This window comes from Podarcis melisellensis (genome assembly GCF_964234715.1).
Source record: "Podarcis melisellensis genome assembly, chromosome: 16".
NCBI classification, from domain to species: domain Eukaryota; kingdom Metazoa; phylum Chordata; class Lepidosauria; order Squamata; family Lacertidae; genus Podarcis; species Podarcis melisellensis.
The window spans coordinates 27,989,672-28,013,870 of NC_138533.1; the positions used below are offsets into that span (position 1 = coordinate 27,989,672).

Below are 24,199 nucleotides of genomic sequence, written 5' to 3' on the forward strand. Positions count from 1 at the left end.
CTCGGAGGCGGAGCGATCTGCATAGGCGCGTGGGGTAATGAGGTGCGCGTAGTTCTCGCTGTGAAGGAGCCTCGGGGGCGGGGGGAGAGGCGAGGAGGCTCCGCCCACACGCATGCGCGAGCGAGCGAGCGTGCCTCCCTGAGTTTGCAAAGCATAAGGAATGCGCCGTTGAGTTCAATGGGGATTAATCCCTTCCAGGTATGCTGGGGTGCGGCTGTTTGGACCACTTATAAACGTCATCTCTCCAACTCCTCGAAAGATTCCAACAATGCTATCTCAAAAAAAAAAAAAAATAACCCACATCACTTGGGAAGACAGAAATTGTACTAAAGTAATTTGGTTGGATCACTGCAGATGGTGACAGCAGCCGCGAAATTAAGAGACGCCTGTTTCTTGGGAGAAAAGCAATGACAAACCTAGACAGCTTCCGGGTTGACGCGATCGGTTTAATGGCGGATTCCCTCCGAGCTCCGGAGGGAATCGGCTCCATCGAGGACGGGTCTTGCCGCGCCGGCGACGCGGGGACCCTTAGAAACCACAGGTGCTGATACCTGTGGACCTGGTGACTCGGTGGGCACCTTAAGCGCCCTCCTCGACAGTCGAAGAGCCTTTTTAAAGGCTGCGGAGAAGGTCTGAGGAGCGGCGTGGCGCTGAGAGTCGACCGCTACCTCGGTGGAGCGAAGCCGCAAGCCATTGCCGGAGAGCGTCAACTTTCTTCCTGACATTTGGACTGAAACAAATACCCTCGTGAGTAAAACGAAATTTGGATTTTAAAAGAAATTAATCCTTATAATTTGGCGAACGGGGGGGCTGTGTCAAAAGGAAGTCCGCACCCCCCCCCTGCATGCACGATCTGAAGCAAGGAGCGAAAGCCTAAGATCGGATTTAAAAGATCTTCTTTTTGTCTTTTGGGACTGATAAAAGATTCCATCGATTTGGGAAAGCAAGCTTTTTTCTGTCTTTTTAAGTTGTGCTGGAGGAAGAGGTGTATCTGGAAAATTTTTTGGGAACCCCCACTCGGGATCCGGGAGTGTCCCGCATTAGCCTAGCCTGAAAGAAAGGGAGTTTGACAGCTGTCATCTGAGCTGTCAAACAGCAGAATCAAGACAAGAACTGTATCTTTATATCTCTCTGATCTAAAGGTGTTACATTTAACCAGAAGTGGCTGGAAATTAAGTAACAACAAGTAACAACAAAGTAATAGACTGTTGGTAAAGGGGAAAAAATGGTAATCCCCCTAGGGGAAACCAGAGACATTACAATGGCTGCAGAAGGAAAATTACAAGCAGAAATAGAAAGAGCCCTTTTACTCGTGGGAATTCTACAAGAGCAAGAGATAGCTATGGACAAACAGCTCACGACTTTGATTTCAAAAACAAGCAACTCTATTGATGGAACTGAGGATTTGACCTTGAAAGATTCTGCAGCTGAACTGGAAAAAGTTTCTTTGAAGTTGGAGGACAAGGAGTCTGGAGGGCAAAAAGTACAGGAACAGGACTTCATGCAGCAAGGGGACAGAGAAGTTTTTTGGACTATGGATTTTGAAAAGAGAAAAGTAAAGGAGGAAGTTTTTGGACACTATAGATGGGAAGCTGAAATAATGAAGAAATATAACTGGGACTTCCCCCTCTTTTCTGGCACTGGTGAATGTGATTTAAGGGAACATCTGGCAGAACCCCTGCAGCAAGTCTTTTCAATTAGGATTGATTGGAGAGAAGGTGAAGAGACCGCACTAGACATCCCTCGAGAGCTGAAGATTAATAAGAAGGATTATCAACAAAACAGGCAGAGAGAGACTCAAATGGTGTTAGAAGCCTCAGATGTGAGGAATCCGGGCTAGGAGTTATATAAGAGGGCAGATATCTAGGAAGGGACAGATATCCGGACAAGGAGGGAGGGGGAAAAATAGAAAGTTCTAAAACTATTTTATGACTTTTGGGTTTTATAATTTTGACTTATATTTTAATATGAAAATGGGGAAATTTATGGTATAAGAACCTTGATCGATCTTAGAAAAAGAATTTATATAAGAAAATGGGATAAATAAGTTGGGCCTAACAAAGGGAATTAAGTTTAAATATAATAAGAAGAGGTTTAAGGAATGAAACAAGAACTTGCTGAATTAAGTTTGATAATTGGGATGCATGGGTGGGGGTGGGGGGAAGTCAATGAAAGAGGGTTATGAAAGAATCTATTTGTGTTTATTTCTCTCTTTTTTCTTTTTTCTTTTTCTTTTTTTCCTTTCTTCCTTTTTTCCTCCTTGTTTTGTATTAAAATTTGAAAATTCAATAAAAATTATATTAAAAAAAAAAAAAAAAAAACAAACCTAGACAGCATCTTAAAAAGCAGAGACATCACCTCGCCGACAAAGGTCCATATAGTTCAAGCTATGGTTTTCCCAGTAGTGATGTATGGAAGTGAGAGCTGGACCATAAATAAGGCGGATCGCCGAAGAATTGATGCTTTTTAATTCTGGTGCTGGAGGAGACTCTTGAGAGTCCCATGGACTGCAAGAAGATCAAACCTCTCCATTCTGAAGGAAATCAGCCCTGAGTGCTCACTGGAAGGACAGATCCTGAAGCTGAGGCTCCAATACCTTGGCCACCTCATGAGAAGAGAAGACTCCCTGGAAAAGACCCTGATGTTGGGAAAGATGGAGGGCACAAGGAGAAGGGGACGACAGAGGACGAGATGGTTGGACAGTGTTATAGAAGCTACCAGCATGAGTTTGACCAAACTGCGGGAGGCAGTGGAAGACAGGAGTGCCTGGCATGCTCTGGTCCATGGGGTCACGAAGAGTCGGACACGACTAAACGACTAAACAACAACACAGTGATTAGAGCAGGGGTGGGGGACCTTTTCCAGCCTGAGGGCCTCATTCTATTGTAGGCAACCTTCCAGGGGGCCACATAGTTAAGCTATGGAACTCTATCCCACTTGATGTAGCGTCTGCCAACAATTCGAATGGCTTTAAAAGAGGGTTAGACAGATTCATGTAGGGAAAGGCTATCAGTGGCTAGAAGCCACGGTGGCTATGCTCTGGCTCCATAGCTGGAAGCTGTAATGCTTTTTTAATACCAGTTGCTGGAAACTCTGGGAGAGGAAAGTGCTTTGACCAAACTGCGGGAGGCAGTGGAAGACAGGAGTGCCTGGCATGCTCTGGTCCATGGGGTCACGAAGAGTCGGACACGACTAAACAACTAAACAAAAACAATTTGGTTGGATTTGTAATAATTTGGAAAATTAATAAAAATAATTGAACTGCAGAGTGTTTGAGGACCGGAACATTGGCAGGGAAACCCAAATGCTCGTTTACAAAGATATTGTACTACCAACCTTACTGTATGCTTGTGAAACATGGACCACTTATAAACGCCATCTTCAGCTCCTCGAAAGTTTACATCAACAGTGTCTCCAAAACGTTTTACACATTACTTGTGAAGACAGGCAAACTAATGCCAGTGTAGTGGAAGAAGCAAAGATCACCAGTGTCAAAGCAATTGTTCTTCAACATCAACTTCGTTGGACTGGCCATGTTGTGTGGATGCCTTATATAATGTTATATTTATTTTAACTGAAAAATAAAGTATTTAAAAAAGAAAAAAGTGGTGGTTATATGATCATCCCCCTCCTAATTTAATCCCACAACTACCCTGTGAGGTAGGTTTTGCTGAGAGAGTGATTGGCCCAAGGTCACCCAGTGAGCTTCATGGTTGTGCGGGGATTCGAACTCTAGACTCCTAGTTCCTAGTCTTCACAATCTAACCACTGCACCTCACTGACATTAGGCAGGTGCCTTTCACTGCACTCTTCCTAGAGCACCTGCTGTTAAGTTGTGAGTGAACATATCAGACGACACAGCGATTCTTCAGACAGCTCTTATTTATTCACAGGCCAGAACAGAACAGAACTGAAGGGTTCAGCCAGCCTGCTTATATAGAGCTCCACTACAACGCAACAGTAACCATTTTCTGTAACTATCCAATCACTGAATGTCACTTTCGATCCCTTATTTGCATATGTGGACCTGAGTGAAAACTATCTACAGTATCCCCCTGCTGGCCCAGGGTGAGAACTTCAGTACATAACACCTGCTTAATACTATGTATTTGTGTAGACAAGCCTACCCATATATCTTGAATGTTGATGTGTGCCTTTCTAATTTATTGTTGATTCAATCATTCTGAAATACTTTTAGCTGGCTGTTTTTGACAGTTTTTACTGATACAATTTTAGAGTTTTATACTTTTGGTTAATTCTTTGAGGCTTTTTACAATCAAGCAGCATGAAATAAAGAAAAATTGTCTGGTACAGTGATTAGGGAAGAAATGGAGACAGTGAGAGATTTTACTTTCTTGGGCTCCATGATCACTGCAGATGGTGACAGCAGTCACGAAATTAAAAGACACCTGCTTCTTGGGAGAAAAGCAATGACAAACCTAGACAACATCTTAAAAAGCAGAGACATCACCTTGCCAACAAAGGTCCGTATAGTTCAAGCTATGGTTTTCCCGGTAGTGATGTATGGAAGTGAGAGCTGGACCATCAAGAAGGCTGATCGCCGAAGAATTGATGCTTTTGAATTCTGGTGCTGGAGGAGACTCTTGAGAGTCCCATGGACTGCAAGAAGATCAAACCTATCCAATCTTAAGGAAATCAGCCCTGAGTGCTCACTGGAAGGACAGATCCTGAAGCTGAGGCTCCAATACCTTGGCCACCTCGTGAGAAGAGAAGACTCCCTGGAAAAGACCCTGATGTTGGGAAAGATGGAGGGCACAAGGAGAAGGGGACGACAGAGGACGAGATGGTTGGACAGTGTTATAGAAGCTACCAACATGAGTTTGACCAAACTGCGGGAGGCAGTGGAAGACAGGAGTGCCTGGCATGCTCTGGTCCATGGGGTCACGAAGAGTCGGACACGACTAAACGACTAAACAACAACACAGTGATTAGAGCAGGGGTGGGGGACCTTTTCCAGCCTGAGGGCCTCATTCTATTGTAGGCAACCTTCCAGGGGGCCACATAGTTAAGCTATGGAACTCTATCCCACTTGATGTAGCGTCTGCCAACAATTCGAATGGCTTTAAAAGAGGGTTAGACAGATTCATGTAGGGAAAGGCTATCAGTGGCTAGAAGCCACGGTGGCTATGCTCTGGCTCCATAGCTGGAAGCTGTAATGCTTTTTTAATACCAGTTGCTGGAAACTCTGGGAGAGGAAAGTGCTTTTAATCTGTGTATGAGCTGCAAGGGTGATTGTTGCAAGAGGCAAAGTACCAGGGGTGAGAGGTTGTGAAATTCTACAAACAGGCGCTCATAACATCCAAGGGTTTCACAGAGCCCCAGGGCCCTTCCAGATGGCATGTTTTATTTGTTGGGCATTCACCCTGATTTGTTGGAAGGGGGGGTTAGACAATGTTGCGTCAAAGCAAGTGTGACTCCACACTTTGCAGGGCATTTCCCCATTTCCTTATTGCAAAAAGTCTGATCTTTTGGGGAAGTGGGTTTTATCTCCCAGTCAACCATCTTACTGTTGTTTCTTATTATGTATTGAATTTATATCTTGCCCGGCACAGCAAGCCTACTGCAAAACAAAGCAAAAACAATACAAAACGAATTACAATTTAAACATGCCATCAGAGCCTTTATAAAATGCAATTGCATTTTCCAATCTTTTCCCTCCCTCTAACTCGTAGAAGGATTCCTTGCTCTTCCCACACGGGGGGGGGGGGGGATTCTCCGTTGCTTATTTCCATATGATTGATATAAATTGAGCCAAACTTTGTACAGTTTCCCATGCTTAATGCTGTGAAAACGGCTCCCGGCTCTTAAAATACATAGGTTGCATCCAATGACAGCCCTACTCAGAGTAGACCCACTGCCATTATAGGAAATAGAACAATTACTGAGTACAATGTAGTTGCATAAAACCCTATATACTGTATATATGCCCTGGGACAGCTTGGCTGTACATAGGAAGCTGTCTCATAAAGACTCAAAGATCTAGCCTTGTACAGTATTGTCTTCACAAACCAGCAGTCTCAAGGATTTCAGCTGCAGCTGCAGCGCCAGATTTAGGACAGTGCAAAATAACAACAACCTATACAGTGGTACCTCGGGTTAAGAACTTAATTCGTTCTGGACAGTGGCGTAGCATGGGTTGTCAGCACCCGGGGCAAGGCAAGTAATTTGCACCCCCTAACCCGTGGATTTGCAGCCCCTAACCCTAACCCCCAGATGTTGCGCCCGGTGTGGTCGGGCCCCCCTGCACCCCCCACGCTACGCCACTGGTTCTGGACATCTGTTCTTAACCTGAAACTGTTCTTAACCTGAGGTACCACTTTAGCTAATGGGGCCTCCCGCTGCTGCTGCGCGATTTCTGTTCTCATCCTGAGGTAAAGTTCTTAACCTGAGGTACTATTTCTGGGTTAGCGGAGTCTGTAACCTGAAGTGTATGTAACCTGAGGTACCACTGTATTTACACAGGTACCTACTAGAAGATCCATGAAAAAGCAACTGTACCAAAAGAATTATTGTAAAAATAAGAAATATTTAGGGGAGGGCTGCCAAATTTTGTCCTTGTTCAGGGAACCATATTACCAAATTTATCTCCCCCCCCCCCCATGCTACCTGTGAATGCCAGGGATTGAACCAGGGACCTTCCGCTACAAGCAATTACTACAAATTGTGGTAATTCCACTGCTGCCAATGAAACAGCATGAGGTCCAAGAGATGTTCCCCAGAATCCTTTGCCGTGCCTAATCCGGTCACCTTCCACACATGTATAGGACGACCCCAGTTTTTTGACATGATTTTTGAGTCAGAAAACCTCATCTAATACACGGAAAAATACGGTACCAACTTGGAGAGCTTTCAAAGAGACAACTCCATGGAGAACAAGGGTACCAGTGGCAACTAGCCAGGATGTTCCATCTTCACTGTCAGAAGCAATATGATCCGAAAACTGCTGGAGGGGAGGGGGCTCTTGTGCTTGGGTACTGCGTTGGGGCTTCCCACAGGCAACTGGTTGGCCCCCGCGAGAACAAGGATATTGGACGGGATGAACCACAGGCCTGATCCAGCAGAGCTCCTCTTATGTTCTTAAGAGAGAGACACAGAGTCAGAGAGAGAGTAGAGGCTGTGACATTAAGATATGAGAGTGATTGTTATGTACTGTACTGAGTTGAATAGGATCCAAAATGCAGCAGTCTGATTGGTCCTAGAACAATGCAGCAGTATGATTGGTCTGTAGGAGCCACCCAATCCAGCTCCAGATGGAAGTGAATCCACAACCTGATTGGCCTACAGGAGAATTTCGGAATTAGCCAATCATGTGCAGCCCATTGTGTAAATAACGTATATAAAGCAGATAATTTCAGGGGACTTTCATTCCTCCTCATCACTATGAGCTGAATAAAGAGCATGAAATCCACTCTCGACTCTGAGTATATTTCAGTGATGGAAGTTACCCAATCAGAACCCAGGGGGTGGAGTCAGAGGGACTATAAAACCAGCTCTGGTAGGGGCGAAGGGAGGAGTTCGTTGGGAGTTGGGTGGTTGGTTGGAGTGGGAGTGAATTGGGATAGAGTCTGTGGGTAGGTTGAGTTAGTGTAGCGAAATAAGTTGAGTCAGGAACAGTTAGGAGCTAGGAAGACAAGTAAATATCTGTTAGGTGGTTTAGTGAGTGAGAGCAGGTAGTGGAAGTTATAGGTCCGGATAGGCACCCTATGATTGTAATTGACCGATACCATTTATGAAACCACACACATGTTAAACTGCAATAAATAAACATAAGTATGTTCCAATTTAAACCTGAATGGACTCAGTATTGTACCAGGTAGGGCCTGGGTGGTGGCAGCGAGAAATCAAGTGGTGGCACAGGGATCAATAGACGGTGAAACGTCCGGGGACCCTGTGTGATCACCACAGAGGCATCCACAGACATTCTCCCAGTTTGTATTGCCTGCCTTTTGAATCAAACATCTAAGTCGCAGGTGTCAGGCCCACGCCCCCAGTGCTGCCTGCCAGTGCCGAGGCAAAGATCGACAAAGAGATTTTTGTGGTTTGCGTTTCTCAGAGACATGGCTGAGACACCTACTCATTCTGTGGTTTCTGCAGATCTTCCCACAATGTGATGAAGGGGGTTAACACCTGGTTATTGGCAAAAAGCTAGTAAAGCACAAGAGACCAGGTGAGGAGATGTGTTCGGAGGTGAGAATTTGTTTTAGCGGTTTGCTCACATCGCATAGATAGATTGGGACAGCATTGCAATTATCAAGACACATCTACATGTGTTGCCTTTCGGCTAGCTCTCCTATTTTCAGTCTGCAAGTACGTTGCTCTGTCCCAGCTCCTGCCAACCTAGCAGTTTGAAAGCATGCCAATGTAAGTAGATAAATAGTTACCACTGTGGCGGGAAGGTAAACGGCGTTTCCGTGTGCCCTGGTATCCGTCACAGTGTTCCTTTGCACCAGAAGTGGTTTAGTCATGCTGGCCACATGACCCAGGAAGCTGTCTGTGGAGAAATGCCGGCTCCCTTGCTCTGAAAGCGAGATGGGCGCTGCAACCCCATAGTCGCCTTTGATTGGACTTAATCATCCAGATTTCTTTACCTTTTCCCCTTTTTTCCTTGCACATCATCTGGGACCTGGGTGGCACTGTGGTCTACACCACTGAGACTCTTGGGCTTGCCGATCGGAAGGTCGGCGGTTCAAATCCCAGTGACGGAGTGAGTTCCCATTGCTTTGTCCCAGCTCCTGCCAATCTAGCAGTTTGAAAGCACACCAGTGCAAGTAGATGAATAGGTACCACTGTGGCAGGAAGGTAAACAGCGTTTCCGTACGCTCTGGTTTCCACCACAGTGTTCCATTGCACCAGAAGTGGTTTAGTCCTGTTGGCTTCTTGACCCAGAAAGCTGTCTGTGGACAAACGCCGGCTCCCTTGGCCTGAAAACAAGATGAGTGTCGCAACCCCATAGTCACCTTTGACTTGACGTAACCATCCAAGGGCCCTTTACCTTTACGTAGGCAAATTATTTTGGTATGCCCTAATATCTTCTTTTGGAGTGGCTTTCCTTGAAGTTCCATCTTATGTAACAGAATTTGCACAACATTCTCTTGAAATTGTTTTTTCAGTATCAACCTTGAAGCATGCAGAACAACTCCTTAGCACCTTCTCCAGAGTGGTCCTAGGAGCCAATCCTCGGTGGGTTACTCACCCCCTTTCACTTTGCTTGGCTCCGATCAGCACAATGGGCGAGGAAGCTTCTTCTCAGTGGCTAAAAAGCTTCCCTTTCATGCTGATTGGGCAGCTCTAGGTCACTGCGGACAGGGACCCTGCTGAGACCCCGTTGTAAAAATAGCAGATCCTCCAAGTGTTCCTATTTTCCAGGGACAGTCCCAGATTTACAGAAGCTGTCCTGGTTTCTGATTTGATCCCGGAATGTCCCGCTTTTCCTTAGGACGTCCCTGTTTTCATTGGAGAAATGTTGGAAGGTATGGAGTTATGTAACTCCTGAGCCAAGGAGATAAGTAACTATATAACATTTGGAAGACATCTGAAGGCAGTTCTGTATAGGAAATGTTTATTTAGTGTTTAATGTTTTATTATGTTTTTATATATGTTGGAAGGCACCCAGAGTGGCTGGGGCAACCTCATCAGATGGGAGGGTTGTAAATATTACCGTTATTATTATCCCTATTTTCATCTGAGAAATGTTGGTGGGTATGAAATAGCAACAGATCTTTGAGCCTCCCCCCCCCCACAAAAAACCTACACATACTGGGCACCGGGCCCAACCCTGATCTAGAGACCCTGGGGACCGATATCAGCCAATTCTACTGACTCACAGTGACAAAACATTGCCAAGGCATTCCAAAAAAATGCTGCAATACCTCAAGGAGTGCCTCTTTCCCTATGAACCTAACCAGACCCTGAGATCATCTTCTGAGGCCCTTCTTCATGCCCCTCCTCCTCAAGAGGTCCAGAGGGTGGCAGCATGAGAACAGGGCCTTTTCTGCAGTGGCTCCCTGCTTGTGGAATGCTCTCCCCAGGGAAGTTCGCCTGGCGCCTTCATTATACACCTTTAGGCGCCAGGCAAAAACGTTCCTTTTTAACCAGGCCTTTGATTGATCTGTTTGACATCCTACGCCCTTTTAAAATGTGGCTTTTGGAGGGGGGTGTTATTGGGTTATTGTTCTTGTTTTGGTTTTATATATTGTGATCTTTTCTGCGAGCCGCCCTGAGACCTCTGGGTGTAGGCAGTATATAAATTCAATAAATATTAATATTAATAAGACAAAAATGGGGATGAAGTAGAGAAAATGATGTATCATGGAGAGCCATAGCTGTCAACCTACAGATTTGAAAAAAGGGACCAGCAGCCTTGAAAATAAGGGACCAGCAGCCAAAATAAGGGATTTTCCAAGCACAGGTATGTTTAGCTTCTGAACCCCTCTGAGCCAAAGGCAGAAAGCCCAGCCAGCAGCCAAACGAAGCCTCAAGTGGTGGTTCCCACAGCGCAGCAACCCGCCAAAGGGGATGCAGCAAGGGAAACCACCGTCACCTCTCTGCTGGGAAGCGCTGAGCAAAGGCAGGTCCCCAGCCAACAAGGCATGCAAGCTCCACCCCTCAGTCATTCTTAGACTCCTTATTGGGTGAGCAACACAGCCAAGCAACACAGTTGGAGCCTCCCTCCTCCCTGGCCGGCAGGGAGGGAGGGAGAGGAGCTGCTTCCTTTGAAACCCGGGAAATTTAAGGGACATCATCAACAAGGGACAGCAGCGGGACACAGCGCTGAGATAAGGGACTTTCCCGTCAAATAAGGGACGGTTGACAGCTATGTAGAGAGCTAACAAACAGGCACTAACTCTATAGTAAATAAACATATCTGCAGTAACAGATGAAACAGATCAGAGGCATTGGGTCTCCGATCCTCCAGATGTTCTCGAACTTCCAACTCTATTCATCCCTAGCCAGTATGGTCAATGGCCAGGGATGACTGGAGTTATGGTCTGGCAGCATCTGGAGGGCCACCATTTCCCCACCCCTGCAACGGAGGGACAGATGGCATGTCAACATCTGTTGCCCCCCAAATCTTCACGTCAGTCTTCATAAATCCAGAGTCTGGTTAGCGTGTGTTTTCCTTTTCAGCTGCCTGCTGTACTACTGCAAAGCAATAAGCTTGCAAGTTCTTAGGCCTGTGCCCTTTCCCTCTGACTGATGATTCCTGGTTATAAGGAACTGGAGGAGAACTGGCCTAACAGCAATCTGCTCTTAATAATATGCCCCTCATTGCACAGTGAGACGGAAAGAGGTTGAGGAGGTGGCTTCTCTCCCCCCCCCCCACGTGGTTTCCGCAGCCTCGGTAAGAAGGCGATTGTAAGAAGGAAACAAAGCATAAATCCGTCCCCTTTGTAGAAAAGTAGAAGAGGAAGAAGAAAGCTCTCTGCAGAGAAGCACAATGCGTGGCCTTCAAAGAGAATTCGTATCCACAAGAGTTACAAAGGCATCGGAGGACTTCCTCTTTTCCTAAATCACGATTTAGTGTCACGCCAAGTACAGTGGTACCTCGGGTTACAGACGCTTCAGGTTTCAGATGCTTCAGGTTACAGACTCAGAAATAGTACCTCAGGTTAAGAACTTTGCTTCAGGATGAGCATAGAAATCGCGCAGCAGCAAAGCGGCAGCAGGAGGCCCCATTAGCTAAAGTGGTGCTTCAGGTTAAGAACAGTTTCAGGTTAAGAACGGACCTCCAGAACGAATTAAGTTCTTAACCCAAGGTACCACTGTATTCTGCAGTTGGGTCACGCAGGTTTGGTCTGGCTATTCGCGTTTGGAAACAACAATCATTATTGTCCTTGAGGTATTGGATTGTGTTATGTACTGAAGTTCTAACCCTGGGCCAGCAGGGGGATACTGTAGATAGTTATGCAAATAAGGGATTGAAAGTGACGTACAGTGATTGGATAGTTTTAGAAAGTTGTTACAGTAACGTTGTACTGGAGCTCTATATAAGCAGGCTGGCTGAACCCTTCAGTTCAGTTCTGTTCTGGCCTGTGGATAAACAAGAGCTGTTTGAAGAATCGCTGTGTCGTCTGATATGTTCACCCACAACTTAACAGATTGGATCCAAATACTGGTCCTCCTCGGTGTAGAGCCAATCAAGGCAGTGATGGCCTCCAAGGTGGGCGGCTTTAGAAGAGGGTTCAACAGATTCATGGAGAAGAGGGCTTTCAATAGGTCATTATGGCTATGCTTGTCTCCACAGTTGGAAGCAGCAATGCTTCTGAATATCAGCTACTAGATCCCACAGGAGGGGAGAGGGCTCTTGTGTTTGAATCCTGCTTATGAGCTTCCCACAGGCATCTGGTTGGCCACTGTGAGAACAGGATCCTGGATGAGATGGACCACTGGCCTGACCCAACAGGCTCTTACATTCTTCTGAGTCCATTTCCTCCACACCATCCCTTCAATTGGGAAAAGCAGGGATTTCTCACCTACGAAAAATGGAAACAAATAGCCTGAATTCCCAGCAAAGGTGCAGGGATGAGGGATAACATCCTGTTGTGTTATTTCATTTCTCACACCCACTCGCTCTGCTTCTCTATCCATAGCAAGACTAGCCCTCCCCACATATGGGGACAGGAGACACCAAAAAGGGATGCAGTGGTACCTTGGTTCTCAAATGCCTTGGTACTCAAATAACTTGAAACCACAACACTGAAAACCTGGAAGCAAGTGTTCCGGTTTGTGAACATTTTTTGGAAGCCGAACATGCTCCGTTTTGAGTGCCACACTTCCCTTTTGTGTGTTACCCTGAGGTCTGTCTGTTTTTGCTAGTTGTGTTTTCGTTTTTGCGGCTTTTTTGTTTTTGTGACTGTGTGGAACCCAGTTCAGCTTCTGACTGACTGACTGACTGATTGATCGTGTGGCTGCAGTACATTGTTTATTGCTTTCATTTTATGAATCAATAGTCTCGTTAGATAGTGAAATTAATCTCAAATTGCTGTTTTAGGGGTTGTTTTTAAAAGTCTGGAACGGATTAATCCATTTTGCACTACTTTCTATGTGCCTTGGTTTTGGAATGCTTTGGTTTTGGAACGGACTTCCAGAATGGATTAAGTTTGAGAACCAAGGTACCACTGTGCTAAAATGTTGTTTGGTTTGCACTCTAGCCTCAAAAGGGTGGAACTGTTCTATATAAAGCCAAGGCTTTACATTAAAATCAATGTTCATAGCATCCATTATATTAAATAGCAGGTAGTGAGATGAGACGGTGGGACGCGGGTGGCGCCGTGGGTAAAACCTCAGCGCCTAGGACTTGCCGATCGTATGGTCGGCAGTTCGAATCCCCGCGGCGGGGTGAACTCCCGTCGTTCGGTCCCAGCTCCTGCCCACCTAGCAGTTCGAAAGCACCCTTAAGTGCAAGTAGATAAATAGGTACCGCTTTATAGCGGGAAGGTAAACGGCATTTCCGTGTGCTGCTCTGGTGCCGGTTCGCCAGAGCAGCTTCATCACGCTGGCCACGTGACCCGGAAGTGTCTGCGGACAGCGCTGGCTCCCGGCCTCTAGACTGAGATGAGCGCACAACCCTAGAGTCTGTCAAGACTGGCCCGTACGGGCAGCTGTACCTTTACCTTTAGTGAGATGAGACACATAGTATTTGGTGGAAATCAAACTGCAGCAGAATGAATACAATGCAGATTGTGACGAATACAGGTCAGCATTGGAATTCTTACATGCTTATTATCCAGAGTTATGGTGAGCTGTTTCTGGGCTTCCAAAAGGCATCCGGTTGGTCACTATGGGAGATAGGATGCTGTCCTAGATGGGCCTTTGGTCGGATCTAGCAGGCACATTCTGCCCCATGGAATTAGCTGCGATTGTTCGGGGATGTCAATGGGCAACGATAGTGTACAATTTTCATTTAAGCCCCTGAATCACATGTTCATGCTCCTTATGACCTCAGCTGATGACATCAGGTATTCAAAACAGTGCTTGAAAAACCAGGCAGTATCTCCAATCTCCCACCCCAATGATGACCACCACACAGCCGGAAGGAATGCCCCACTAAATTACACTCAGATGGGAGGTGGGTGTTCCCACCCTTTGCGTCATGGATGATGCAGCTGTGCTGAAGAAGAAAGGTTATATTTTGGGGCATACTCTGGGCGAGAGTTCCTTTGCCAAAGTGAAATCCGCCTACTCGGAGCGCCTGAAATTCAACGTGGCCGTGAAAATCACAGACCGGAGGAAAGTCCCAAACGAGTTCCTGGAAAAATTCCTCCCCCGGGAGTTGGATATCTTGTCGATGGTGAACCACTGCTCCATCGTCAAAATCTACGAGATCTTTGAGACGTCCGGCAAGGTTTACATCGTGATGGAGCTCTGTGTGCAGGGAGACCTCTTGGAGTTCATCAAAAGCAACCATGGTCTGCCAGAGGAAGTTGCCTGCCGGATGTTCCGCCAGCTGTGCTGCGCAGTCAAATATTGCCACGATTTAGATGTGGTCCACAGGGACCTGAAATGCGACAACGTCCTCCTGGACAAAGAGATGAATGTCAAGCTGTCGGATTTTGGGTTTTCCAAGCGGTGCTTCCGGGACGGGAGCGGGAAAATCATCCCCAGCCAGACTTTCTGTGGCTCGGCAGCTTATGCCGCTCCTGAGGTCATCCAAGGTATCCCTTACCACCCCAAAATTTATGACATGTGGAGCTTGGGCGTCATCCTGTATGTCATGGTCTCTGGGTACATGCCCTATGATGACTCCAACGTCAAGAGGATGCTACGACTGCAGAAGGAACACAGAGTGCTCTTCCCAGATTCCCTGAGCATGGAATGCAAAGACCTTATTTTCCGCATGCTGCAGCCCGACGTTTCCCACCGACTACGGATCGAAGATGTTTTGAACCACCCCTGGGTGCAAGGGAAGCGCCTGAAGGCCCGCATCTTGTAAGAGTAGCTAGCTGGTAAAGGGGAAACATGAACGATCTTGCTTTTGCAGAGTACAGTAAATGTGAATTCCTTTTCCGTAAGCTCCACTGCACTGCTCTCCTTATGAGATCAGGATATTATTTACATGGTTGTTTGTTTGTTTACTTTGTGCATTCCTACTTAGGTTTTCATTATTTACATTTCTGCTTATAGCAGCTTTCTCCTAAAGCACACCGGAAACAACAGCTGGCGTACTAAGATATAAGGCTTCAAAGGAAAGGGGAATGGGGAGGGTAGAAGAAAAATGAGCTACCAACTCTTTCATTAGCGTTACTGAAATATACTCGGAGTCAAGAGTGGATATCATGCTCTTTATTCAGCTCATAGTGGTGAGGAGGAGGAATGATAGTTCCCCCAAAGTATCTGCTTTATATACATTATTTACACAATGGGCTGCATGTGATTGGCTAATTCCGGAATTCTCCTGTAGGCCAATCAGGTTGTGGATTCAATTCCATCTGGAGCTGGATTGGGTGGCTCCTGCGGACCAATCATACTGCAGCATTGTTCTAGGACCAATCTGACTGCTGCATTCTGGACCCTATTGTTCTAGGACCAATCAGACTGCTGCATATTGGATCCTATTCAACTCAGTACATAACAGTTACAGAATGAAGTTAAGCTATTGATCGGGTAGAATGGAGGGTAAGAATTAATAGCAGTGGGTTCCAGCGAAGCTAACGGAGGGGGGTTTGCTGCTTTCATATGATGCAGCTGTTTCCAGCAGAGCCAATGGAAGCAGCTCTGGAAAAGGAGAGGGGACTTTCCACTTCCCCCTTCCCTCCACCAATTGCAGCCAGGTAGATGGGCTGTGGATTAAACTATTCTAGTCCTTTCAGACCATCTGGTCTGAACGGTTGTGAGATATTATATGCCCAAAGGTCATCCTTTTTAAACTTTCTACTACCATAATTTTTAGCTGGCCCTATTCTGTTAATTTGAATGTTCAAATTCATCTTATTGCGATCAGATTTGGGTAACAATAAAATTTATTACCTGCCGTTCATCCTAAGAGCCTGGGGCAGGATTCCACCATTTAAAATGCAACTTTAAAACTTATTGTTGCAAAAAAAATAATGCAATCACAAAAATAGGATGGAAAATATGCATCTTAAGTGTCAAAGGCCAGCGAATTACAATCAAGCAGTATATAAATGTTAGTTAAATAAGTAAACCCATTTAGTGGTGGCTGGTGCCCATTGGGACATGTGGGGCAGCAGGCAGGGAGGTCAGCAGTAGGGGGCATCAAAGCCAACTCCGTCTAGTTTGGTCCCTATCTTCCTCCTTGCCTTGTAATAGAAGGGCAACAGTGAGACGACAGTAGCAAAAAATGTGCATTTGTTGCTCCACCCACTTGTCCCTCTGGCCCTGCCCGTCACTGGAATGTTGTGGCTCTCAGAAGGTTTCGCAGAAGGGAACATGGCCCTTGGGTTGAGAAAGCTTCCCTACCTCTACTATAGACCTTGAGAGACAGCTGCCTCATGCTTAGCCAGGAGACAAGGAACAAGTATATTGGGAACAGCAGTTTCCAGGTACATAACACATAAAATAATAATAATAATAATAATAATAATAATAATAATAATAATAATAATAATAATAATAATATCTGGCTGGGTTTCCCCAGCCACTCTGGGTGGCTTCCAACAGAATATTAAAAATACAACAAAACATCCAACATTAAAAACTTCCCAATACAGGGCTGCCTTCAGATGTCTTCTAAAATTCAGGTAGTTGTTTATTTCCTTGACATCTGACGGGAGGGTGTTCCACAGGGCGGGCACCACTACAGAGAAGGCGCTCTGCCTGGTCCCCTCTAACCTCACTTCTCACAGTGAGGAAACTGCCAGAAGGCATTCGGAGCTGGACCTCAGTGTCCGGGCTGAACAATGAGGGTGAAGACGCTCCTTCAGGTATACTGGGCCGTTTAGGGCTTTAAAGGTCAGCACCAACACTTTGAATTGTGCTTGGAAACGTACTGGGAGCCACTGTAGGTCCTGTGTTATATGGTCTCGGCGGTCAGTCCCCGTCACCAGTCTAGCTACCGCATTCTGGATTACTTGCAGTTTCCGGGTCACCTTCAAAAGTAGAGCGCATTGCAGTAGTCCAAGCTACATACCACACATAGACAGTTGCCTTATCAAAGGTCAGGTACTTTGCCTACCTAGCCCTATATTGTCTGCTCTGGCTGGCAGCTGCTCTTCAGAGTCTCAGGCAAAAACAGTGGAGGCATCCCCTCACACCCCCCATTCGTACTGTAGGCAAGTTTCTCCACAAACCCCTCTCTGTCCTCCATCCAGCAGACCAAGGACTGTGATCAGAGTTCAAGGGCACTTTTCCAGGTGGGCAAACTCACCTGGGTGTTTTAAGCAGTGGCGGTGAGGGCTTGCGTCCTGGAGAGAGGAGTGTCACCTGGGGAGAGTTCCAAGGGGCCAGGCACAGAGGCTTAGGGCTGAATCACACGTTATGAAATCATTAAACGTATCCTAAGAACACGGCATTTCCGCGCGCTGCTCTGGTGTCGCCAGAAGTGGCTTAGTCAGAAGCTGGCTATATGACCCAAAAGCCAGTAAAGCGAGATGAGTGCCGCAACCCCAGAGTCGTTCGCGACTGGACTTAACTGTCAGGGGTGCTTTACCTCTACCTTTTAAGAACATAAAACAGCAAAATGAAACAGCAGAGGTACAAAGATACAGTGGAAGAATAAATAGATATGGCCTTTGTAGAATTAGAGATGGAAGGGGTCTGCCAAATATCACCAAGGCCAAGCCCTGAAATGCAGAAATCACCTTGCTAGGTTGTCAAGAAACACCTGGGAACTAAAAAGCATGTTTGTTTACCTCACTCCCTTTTCTGCCGTTGGGTTCAGAGACATTGGCCGTTCCAAAGTCACTTTGTCCCACACATAGCTTTGGGTGGGGGCTTGAAAAGGGGAAGTGTGTCTCTTAATGCCCTAACCACTATTCCACACTCCTCCTCTCACGCTACAGTACTTGTTCCTTTTTTTGACAGCCCAGGACTCATTTTATTACAGTGTGTGTGTGTGTGTGTAAACAGAGAACAACCTTACATTTACAGAGCAAAATGTCCTCTTGAATTATATACCCAGCATATAGGTAAAGGGACTCCTGACCATTAGGTCCAGTCGTGGCCGACTCTGGGGTTGCGGCACTCATCTTTCTTTATTGGCTGAGGGGGCCAGCGTACAGCTTCCGGGTCATGTGGCCAGCATGACTAAGCCGCTTCTGGAGAACTAGAGCAGCGCATGGAAACACCGTTTACCTTCCCGCCGGAGCAGTACCTATTTATCTACTCACACTTTGACGTACTTTCGAATTGCTAGGTTGGCAGGAGCAGGGACCGAGCAACGGGAGCTCACCCCGTCACGGGGATTCAAACCGCCGACTTTCTGATCGGCAAGCCCTATGCTCTGTGGTTTAACCCACAGCGCCACCCGCGTCAGCTTATTATTTATTATGTCGTGTGTGTGTGTGTGTGTGTGTGTGTGTGTAAACAGAGAACAACCTTATATTTACAGAGCAAAATGTCCTCTTGAATTATATACCCAGCATATAGAACCTTACAAAAGGACAGTACGAGTGGACTCTCTGTGCCCTTACCACAGGAAAAAGCCTGATCCTGATGAATCGGAAAAATAAAAATGTGGCTCCCTTCTACGACTGGATTGAAGACTTATACAAACTTGCAAGATATGAACAACTTGCATATAAAAGCAGATTTACCTTGGACAAATTCAATGATATTTGGAATCCATTCTTACAAATACTGTAATAGGTTAAGATCTGGTGAAGTACACTAACAACCTTGTAAAGGATACAGTTTTGGGGTCCCCTCCTCCCCTCTTTATTTTCCCTTCTACACGGGTTCTGTTTCTCTTTTTCTTTCTCTTTTATTTATGTCTCACCACATTTAGTGCACATATAATGATGTCCTTTTTGAAGGTTCAGTAAAGATGTTTAAAATCTAAAAAAATAAAACAAGAGAGTGGGTTTCAGTACAGCTCTCAGTTTGATTCAAGGTTCTTCTGAAAGATCTTCCCAAAACTTAATGGAGAAGAAATGTCACCTTTGGCGGGAAAGATCTGGCGCCATCCTTCAGAGGCAGAACAGTCCTCCTCTTCAAGTAAGGCGGGTGGGTTTTTTTCTTCAAAGGAATCATCTCCCAAGAGCCTTTTGCGATGAATGGAATAGTGGCTCTTATTAATAAGAATTGCCTCCAAACTTCCTTGTTTATCAAAGCTTTGATGTTTTACCAAGGTGCAGTGACACCATTGGAGAGACGCAGCACATCATCTGTAGGCAAGGCACGTAACATTGACCGTGTTCTCCTTGATTCAAGGGTACCTGAAGACAGGGGAAGGGAGGGCTGTTGTTTCTAAGTGTGTGTCCTTTATTGTATTCCATTTCTTCAAAAGTTTTTGTGTATCATGAGTGGGCCGGGTTGACAAGGAGGAAGTTAGTCAGCAGTGTGATGTGGGGCTATCAGCCTTGACATCAATCCCATGTTATTTGCGACCCATAAAAAGGTAAAGGGACCCCTGACCATTAGGTCCAGTCATGACCGACTCTGGAGTTGCGGCGCTCATCTCGCTTTACTGGCCGAGGGAGCCGGCGTACAGCTTCCGGGTCATGTGGCCAGCATGAATAAGCCGCTTCTGGCAAACCAGAGCAGCGCACGGAAACACTGTTTACCTTCCCACCAGAGCGGTACCTATTTATCTACTCACACTTTGACATGCTTTCAAACTGCTAGGTTGGCAGGAGCAGGGACCGAGCAACGGGAGCTCGCCCCGTCACAGGGATCCGAACCGCTGACCTTGATTGGCAAGTCCTAGGCTCTGTGGTTTAACCCACAGCGCCACCCGCATCCCATAGCTCTGCCCTAATTAAGAACTAGCTGGGAGTGCCCAGGAATTTGTAGAAACCAAAAATGTTTTTTTTTTTTAATGGATAATGTAATTTGTGTGTGTGTGAACCCATCACACCAAATAATGGGCAAAGTCACATTTTGGCCCACCGTCTTGAATCAAAATGGCGCCCGGAATCCAAGTGTAGGCAAACACCACATTCCCCCTGCCGTTTGGGAACCCACATGCCAGGTTTGGTAATGATATCCCGAGAGGCAGCCAAATCTACGCCAAAAAGGGCCAAGTCACTTAACAGTCATATTTTGGTCCACCATCTTGATTCAAGATGGCACCCGACATCCAAATGCCACTGCTAACTGCTGCCACCACCTCAGGACCCCTTGTGCCAAGTTTAGTGATGATTTCTCAAGAGGCAGATAGACAACCAATAAACAGGTGGACAGACAGACAGACCAACCACTCTCCCAAATAAATATTTAGTAGATCCAGTGTTAGTCCCAGGCCCCATCTGCACTATACATTTAAAGTGGTATCATACCGCTTTAAACATCCACAGTTTCCTGCAAGGAATTCTGGGCCCTGCCTTTTGTTCAGGATGCTGAGAATTGTTAAGACACACACACACACACACACCATTCCCCTCCCAGGGTTACAATTCCCAGCATTCCCTTTGGAAGAAGAATGTGCCCTAGTTTTACTTGACTCATCCAGATTTATAGTTTTGTAGGGAAAATGTAGCATGGAGCTTTGCTCTCCCTCCTGTCTACAATACATAATAATATAAGCCTGCCTGGGTGTTGAGATGGTCAGGTAAGCACCTCAGAAGCACAGTTGCTCGTGACAAGAGACAAGAGTCTTTTCTGTAGCTGCCCCCATATTGTGGAATTCCCTGTCTAGGCAAACAGCACTTTAATTGCCGGTTCTAAATGTATTCTATTTGGGGTGGGTGAGTTTATTTTTATGGCTTAGGATTTTATATATTGATGTTTTTAAAGTTGCAAGCTGCTGTGAATTTCAGTCTGGGAGAAAGGTGGGATATGAAGACATCAAATAAGGAAATAAATAAATAGACAATAAGCCCGTACTTTCAGATGACATGCGGGAATGTTACCTGAACCTTGGCGTCCCGAATGACTTAGCTCTGACACAAGCCATTGTGACATCACAAAAGAATGTTGAGGGTTCTCCTGCAACATCCCAGGAAGGGGAGCCCAAGGCCATTTCAGAAGACCATCCTGGAATGTGCGTGAATCGGAGGGGGGCAGGATCCGGGATGCTCAGCCAACTTGAACATATTGCTTAGGGTCTGCCTCCAGGACTATGGATGATGCTGAAGTTCTTAAAAAGAGAGGCTACATCATGGGGATCAACCTCGGAGAAGGGTCTTACGCCAAGGTGAAATCGGCCTACTCGGATCGGCTGAAGTGCAACGTGGCCGTCAAGATCATCGACAAGAGGAAGGCTCCTCGGGACTTCTTGGAGAGGTTCCTCCCCAGAGAGATAGAGATGCTGGCCAGGGTGAAGCACCCCGCTATCATCAAGACCTACGAGATCTTTGAGACCTCTGACGGCAAAGTCTACATCGTGACGGAACTGGGCGTCCAAGGAGACTTGCTGGAATTCATCAAGAAGAGAGGAGCCATTCCTGAAGACGTTGCCCGCAAGATGTTCTACCAGCTCGCCAGTGCCATCAAGTACTGCCACGAGCTGGACATTGTCCACCGGGACTTGAAATGCGAGAACCTTCTTCTGGACAAAGAATTCAACATCAAACTGACGGACTTTGGCTTTTCCAAGAGAGTTGCCCGCGACGAAGATGGCAGGGTGGTCCTCAGCAAGACTTTCTGCGGTTCGGCGGCCTACGCGGCCCCGGAAGTGCTGCAAGGCATCCCTTACCAGCCGAAGGTTTACGACATATGGAGCTTGGGGGTGGTCCTGTTCATCATGGTGTGTGGCTCGATGCCTTACGATGACTCGAACATTAAGAAAATGCTCAAGCTACAGAAGGAACACCGGGTACACTTCCCCCGGTCCAAAGTGCTGTCGGTCGAATGCAAAGATCTCATTTACCGCATGCTCCAACCCGACGTCTCCCGCCGACTCTGCATCGACGAGGTTTTAATGCATGTGTGGATGCAGGACCAGAGATCCGCTTCGGACACCACGCTCATGAAGTCGGGGGAATGCTCCCACCATCATAATCAGATAAGGGCCATGTTCGGGAAGGAGTCGTCGGGGCCGGAGCCTTCGGACAACGAGCAAATTCTCCAGGAAGAAAGGCATGCAGACTTGGATGTCCTCTCTGACAAGATGCAAAGGACTTGTCTTTGAAAAATCGAGCGGCCTCGCGACAAGCAGAGGCGAATAGGACAGTGGGTTTCTGTAGCACCGCCAGTTCCAGAGACCTCTTTAAAGACTACGTCCTGAAAACTTTTTTTGGAAAGAGATAAAAACAATTGTGGAGGCATTTTCCTTTCTTTTCTTTTGGTCAACATCGAGTCCTTTCAGATTGTTGTTGGCCACAGGAGCCAACAACATCTGCACCTCTCGACATTTGCAAGATGCGCAATGTTCAATGGAGAGGAAATAGATTTTTCTCACCCTTTTTTAATCCTCTGTAAACAACCGCACCATGCAGCTTAAAGCGCTCTTATACCACTTCAACAGTCATGGAGGATCCTAGTAACTGTCATTTGCTAAGGATGCCAGGGGGGTTAGCTCCGTGAGGTCAGCACCCTTATCCAACAACAGTTCCCAGGATCCTTTGGGGTGGAGAGGAGCCATGACGGTAAAAGTGGCCTAAGAGTGTTTTCAAAATGGGTGGCGTAGATGTGACTTTTGCCATGTCCTGATGAGTCTTGGCCCGATACACCTTCCAGGTTGGTACCGGCTACTCGTGAGATCTAAAATATAGCTCCAAAGAGACCCGCCTGCTGTAGCACCAGTCAGTTTTTTCTGCAATGACGACCAGCTGCAAAACCTTTGAACTGTCTGTGTCTGTGATGGCAACTTCTGCCACGGAAGGTACACACACGTAAAGTTCCGCGTAAGAAATCAGTCCCAGTGAAATTAAGGTTATAGAAAATCCAGATCCAGTAAAACTATAATCTTAAACTCTCTCCCTGTGTTTTGTTTTTAAATGGATTCCTTACTTAGCATGTGCAGGAGTTTCAGCTAAATCAGGGGTGATTTCGACTGGCTTCCGGCCAGTTTTCCCTAAACCATGCCCACCTGCTTCTCAGTGGATGCGGCTCGTGTGACATCATCTGATGGGCAGGAACGCAAGATAAAATCCTGTTGCACATGCCTGTTATCTGGAGGGACCAGGGGCACACAGCCAAACAGGGCAGGGTTTAACCGCCGCTTGTCAGTCAATGAGCAGGGGTTAAATCCTGCTTAGATATTAACCCCCATTCCTGATTCAGCATAGTAGGTAAGGTAAAGGGACCCCGTCCATTAGATCCAGTCGTGACTGTTTCTGGGGTTGCGGTGCTCATCTCACTTTATTGGCGGAGAGAGCTGGCGTACAGCTTCAGGGTCATGTGGCCAGCAGGACTAAGCCGCTTCTGGCGAACCAGAGCAGCGCACGGAAACGCCGTTTATCTTCCTCCCGGAGCAGTACCTATTTATCCACTTGCACTTTGACGTGCTTTCGAACTGCTAGGTTGGCAGGAGCTGGGACCGAGCAATGGGAGTTCACCCCGTCACGGGGATTTGAACCACCGACCTTCTGATCAGCAAGTCCTAGGCTCTGTGGTTTAACCCACAGCGCCACCCCCTGCTAAAATAATGGGGTTCCCCCCTCTAGTTTAGCAGGGGATTTTGATGCACTCCCCTTCATGAGTCAGGAAGCAGTTGGCCTAAAACCTCCTGTTGAAACTACAGTGCCCAAAATACTTTTGTTGACCACCAGCATTATGCTTTCCACCTTTAAGTTCGGAATAGAGTAGTTGCTTTGGAAGATGATAATCAGGCATCGGCACAATATGACCAGTCCAACGAAGTTGATGTTGAAGAATTATTGCTTTGACACTGGTGATCTTTGCTTCTTCCAGTACACTGGCATTAGTTCGCCTGTCTTCCCAAGTGATGTGCAATTTTTTTCGGAGACACCGTTGATAGTATCTTTTGAGGAGTTGGATATGGTGGTTGTTATAAGTGGTCCATGTTTCACCAGCATACAGTAAGGCTGGTAGTAAAATAGCTTTGTAAAGAAGCATTTTGGTTTCCCTGCGAATGCCCGGCCCTCATACACTCAATTATTTTTATTAATTTTCCGAACTATTACAAATCCAACCAAATTACTTTAATTTAATACAA

General features: G+C 46.4%; 1 protein-coding gene and 1 pseudogene across 2 annotated transcripts; both read left to right on the plus strand.

Moving 5' to 3' along the window:
• Positions 1-13,992: 13,992 nt before the first annotated feature.
• LOC309359190 (testis-specific serine/threonine-protein kinase 1-like) lies at positions 13,993-15,032 on the plus strand. Its single transcript, XM_081892663.1, has one exon. The coding sequence runs from the start codon at positions 14,114-14,116 to the stop codon at positions 14,951-14,953; it is 840 nt and encodes a 279-aa protein (XP_081748789.1). The 5' UTR covers positions 13,993-14,113; the 3' UTR covers positions 14,954-15,032.
• Positions 15,033-21,039: 6,007 nt separating this feature from the next.
• Positions 21,040-22,998, plus strand: LOC309359570 (testis-specific serine/threonine-protein kinase 1 pseudogene; annotated as a pseudogene). The gene has a single exon. The product of its transcript is annotated as a testis-specific serine/threonine-protein kinase 1 pseudogene (transcript).
• Positions 22,999-24,199: the final 1,201 nt, after the last annotated feature.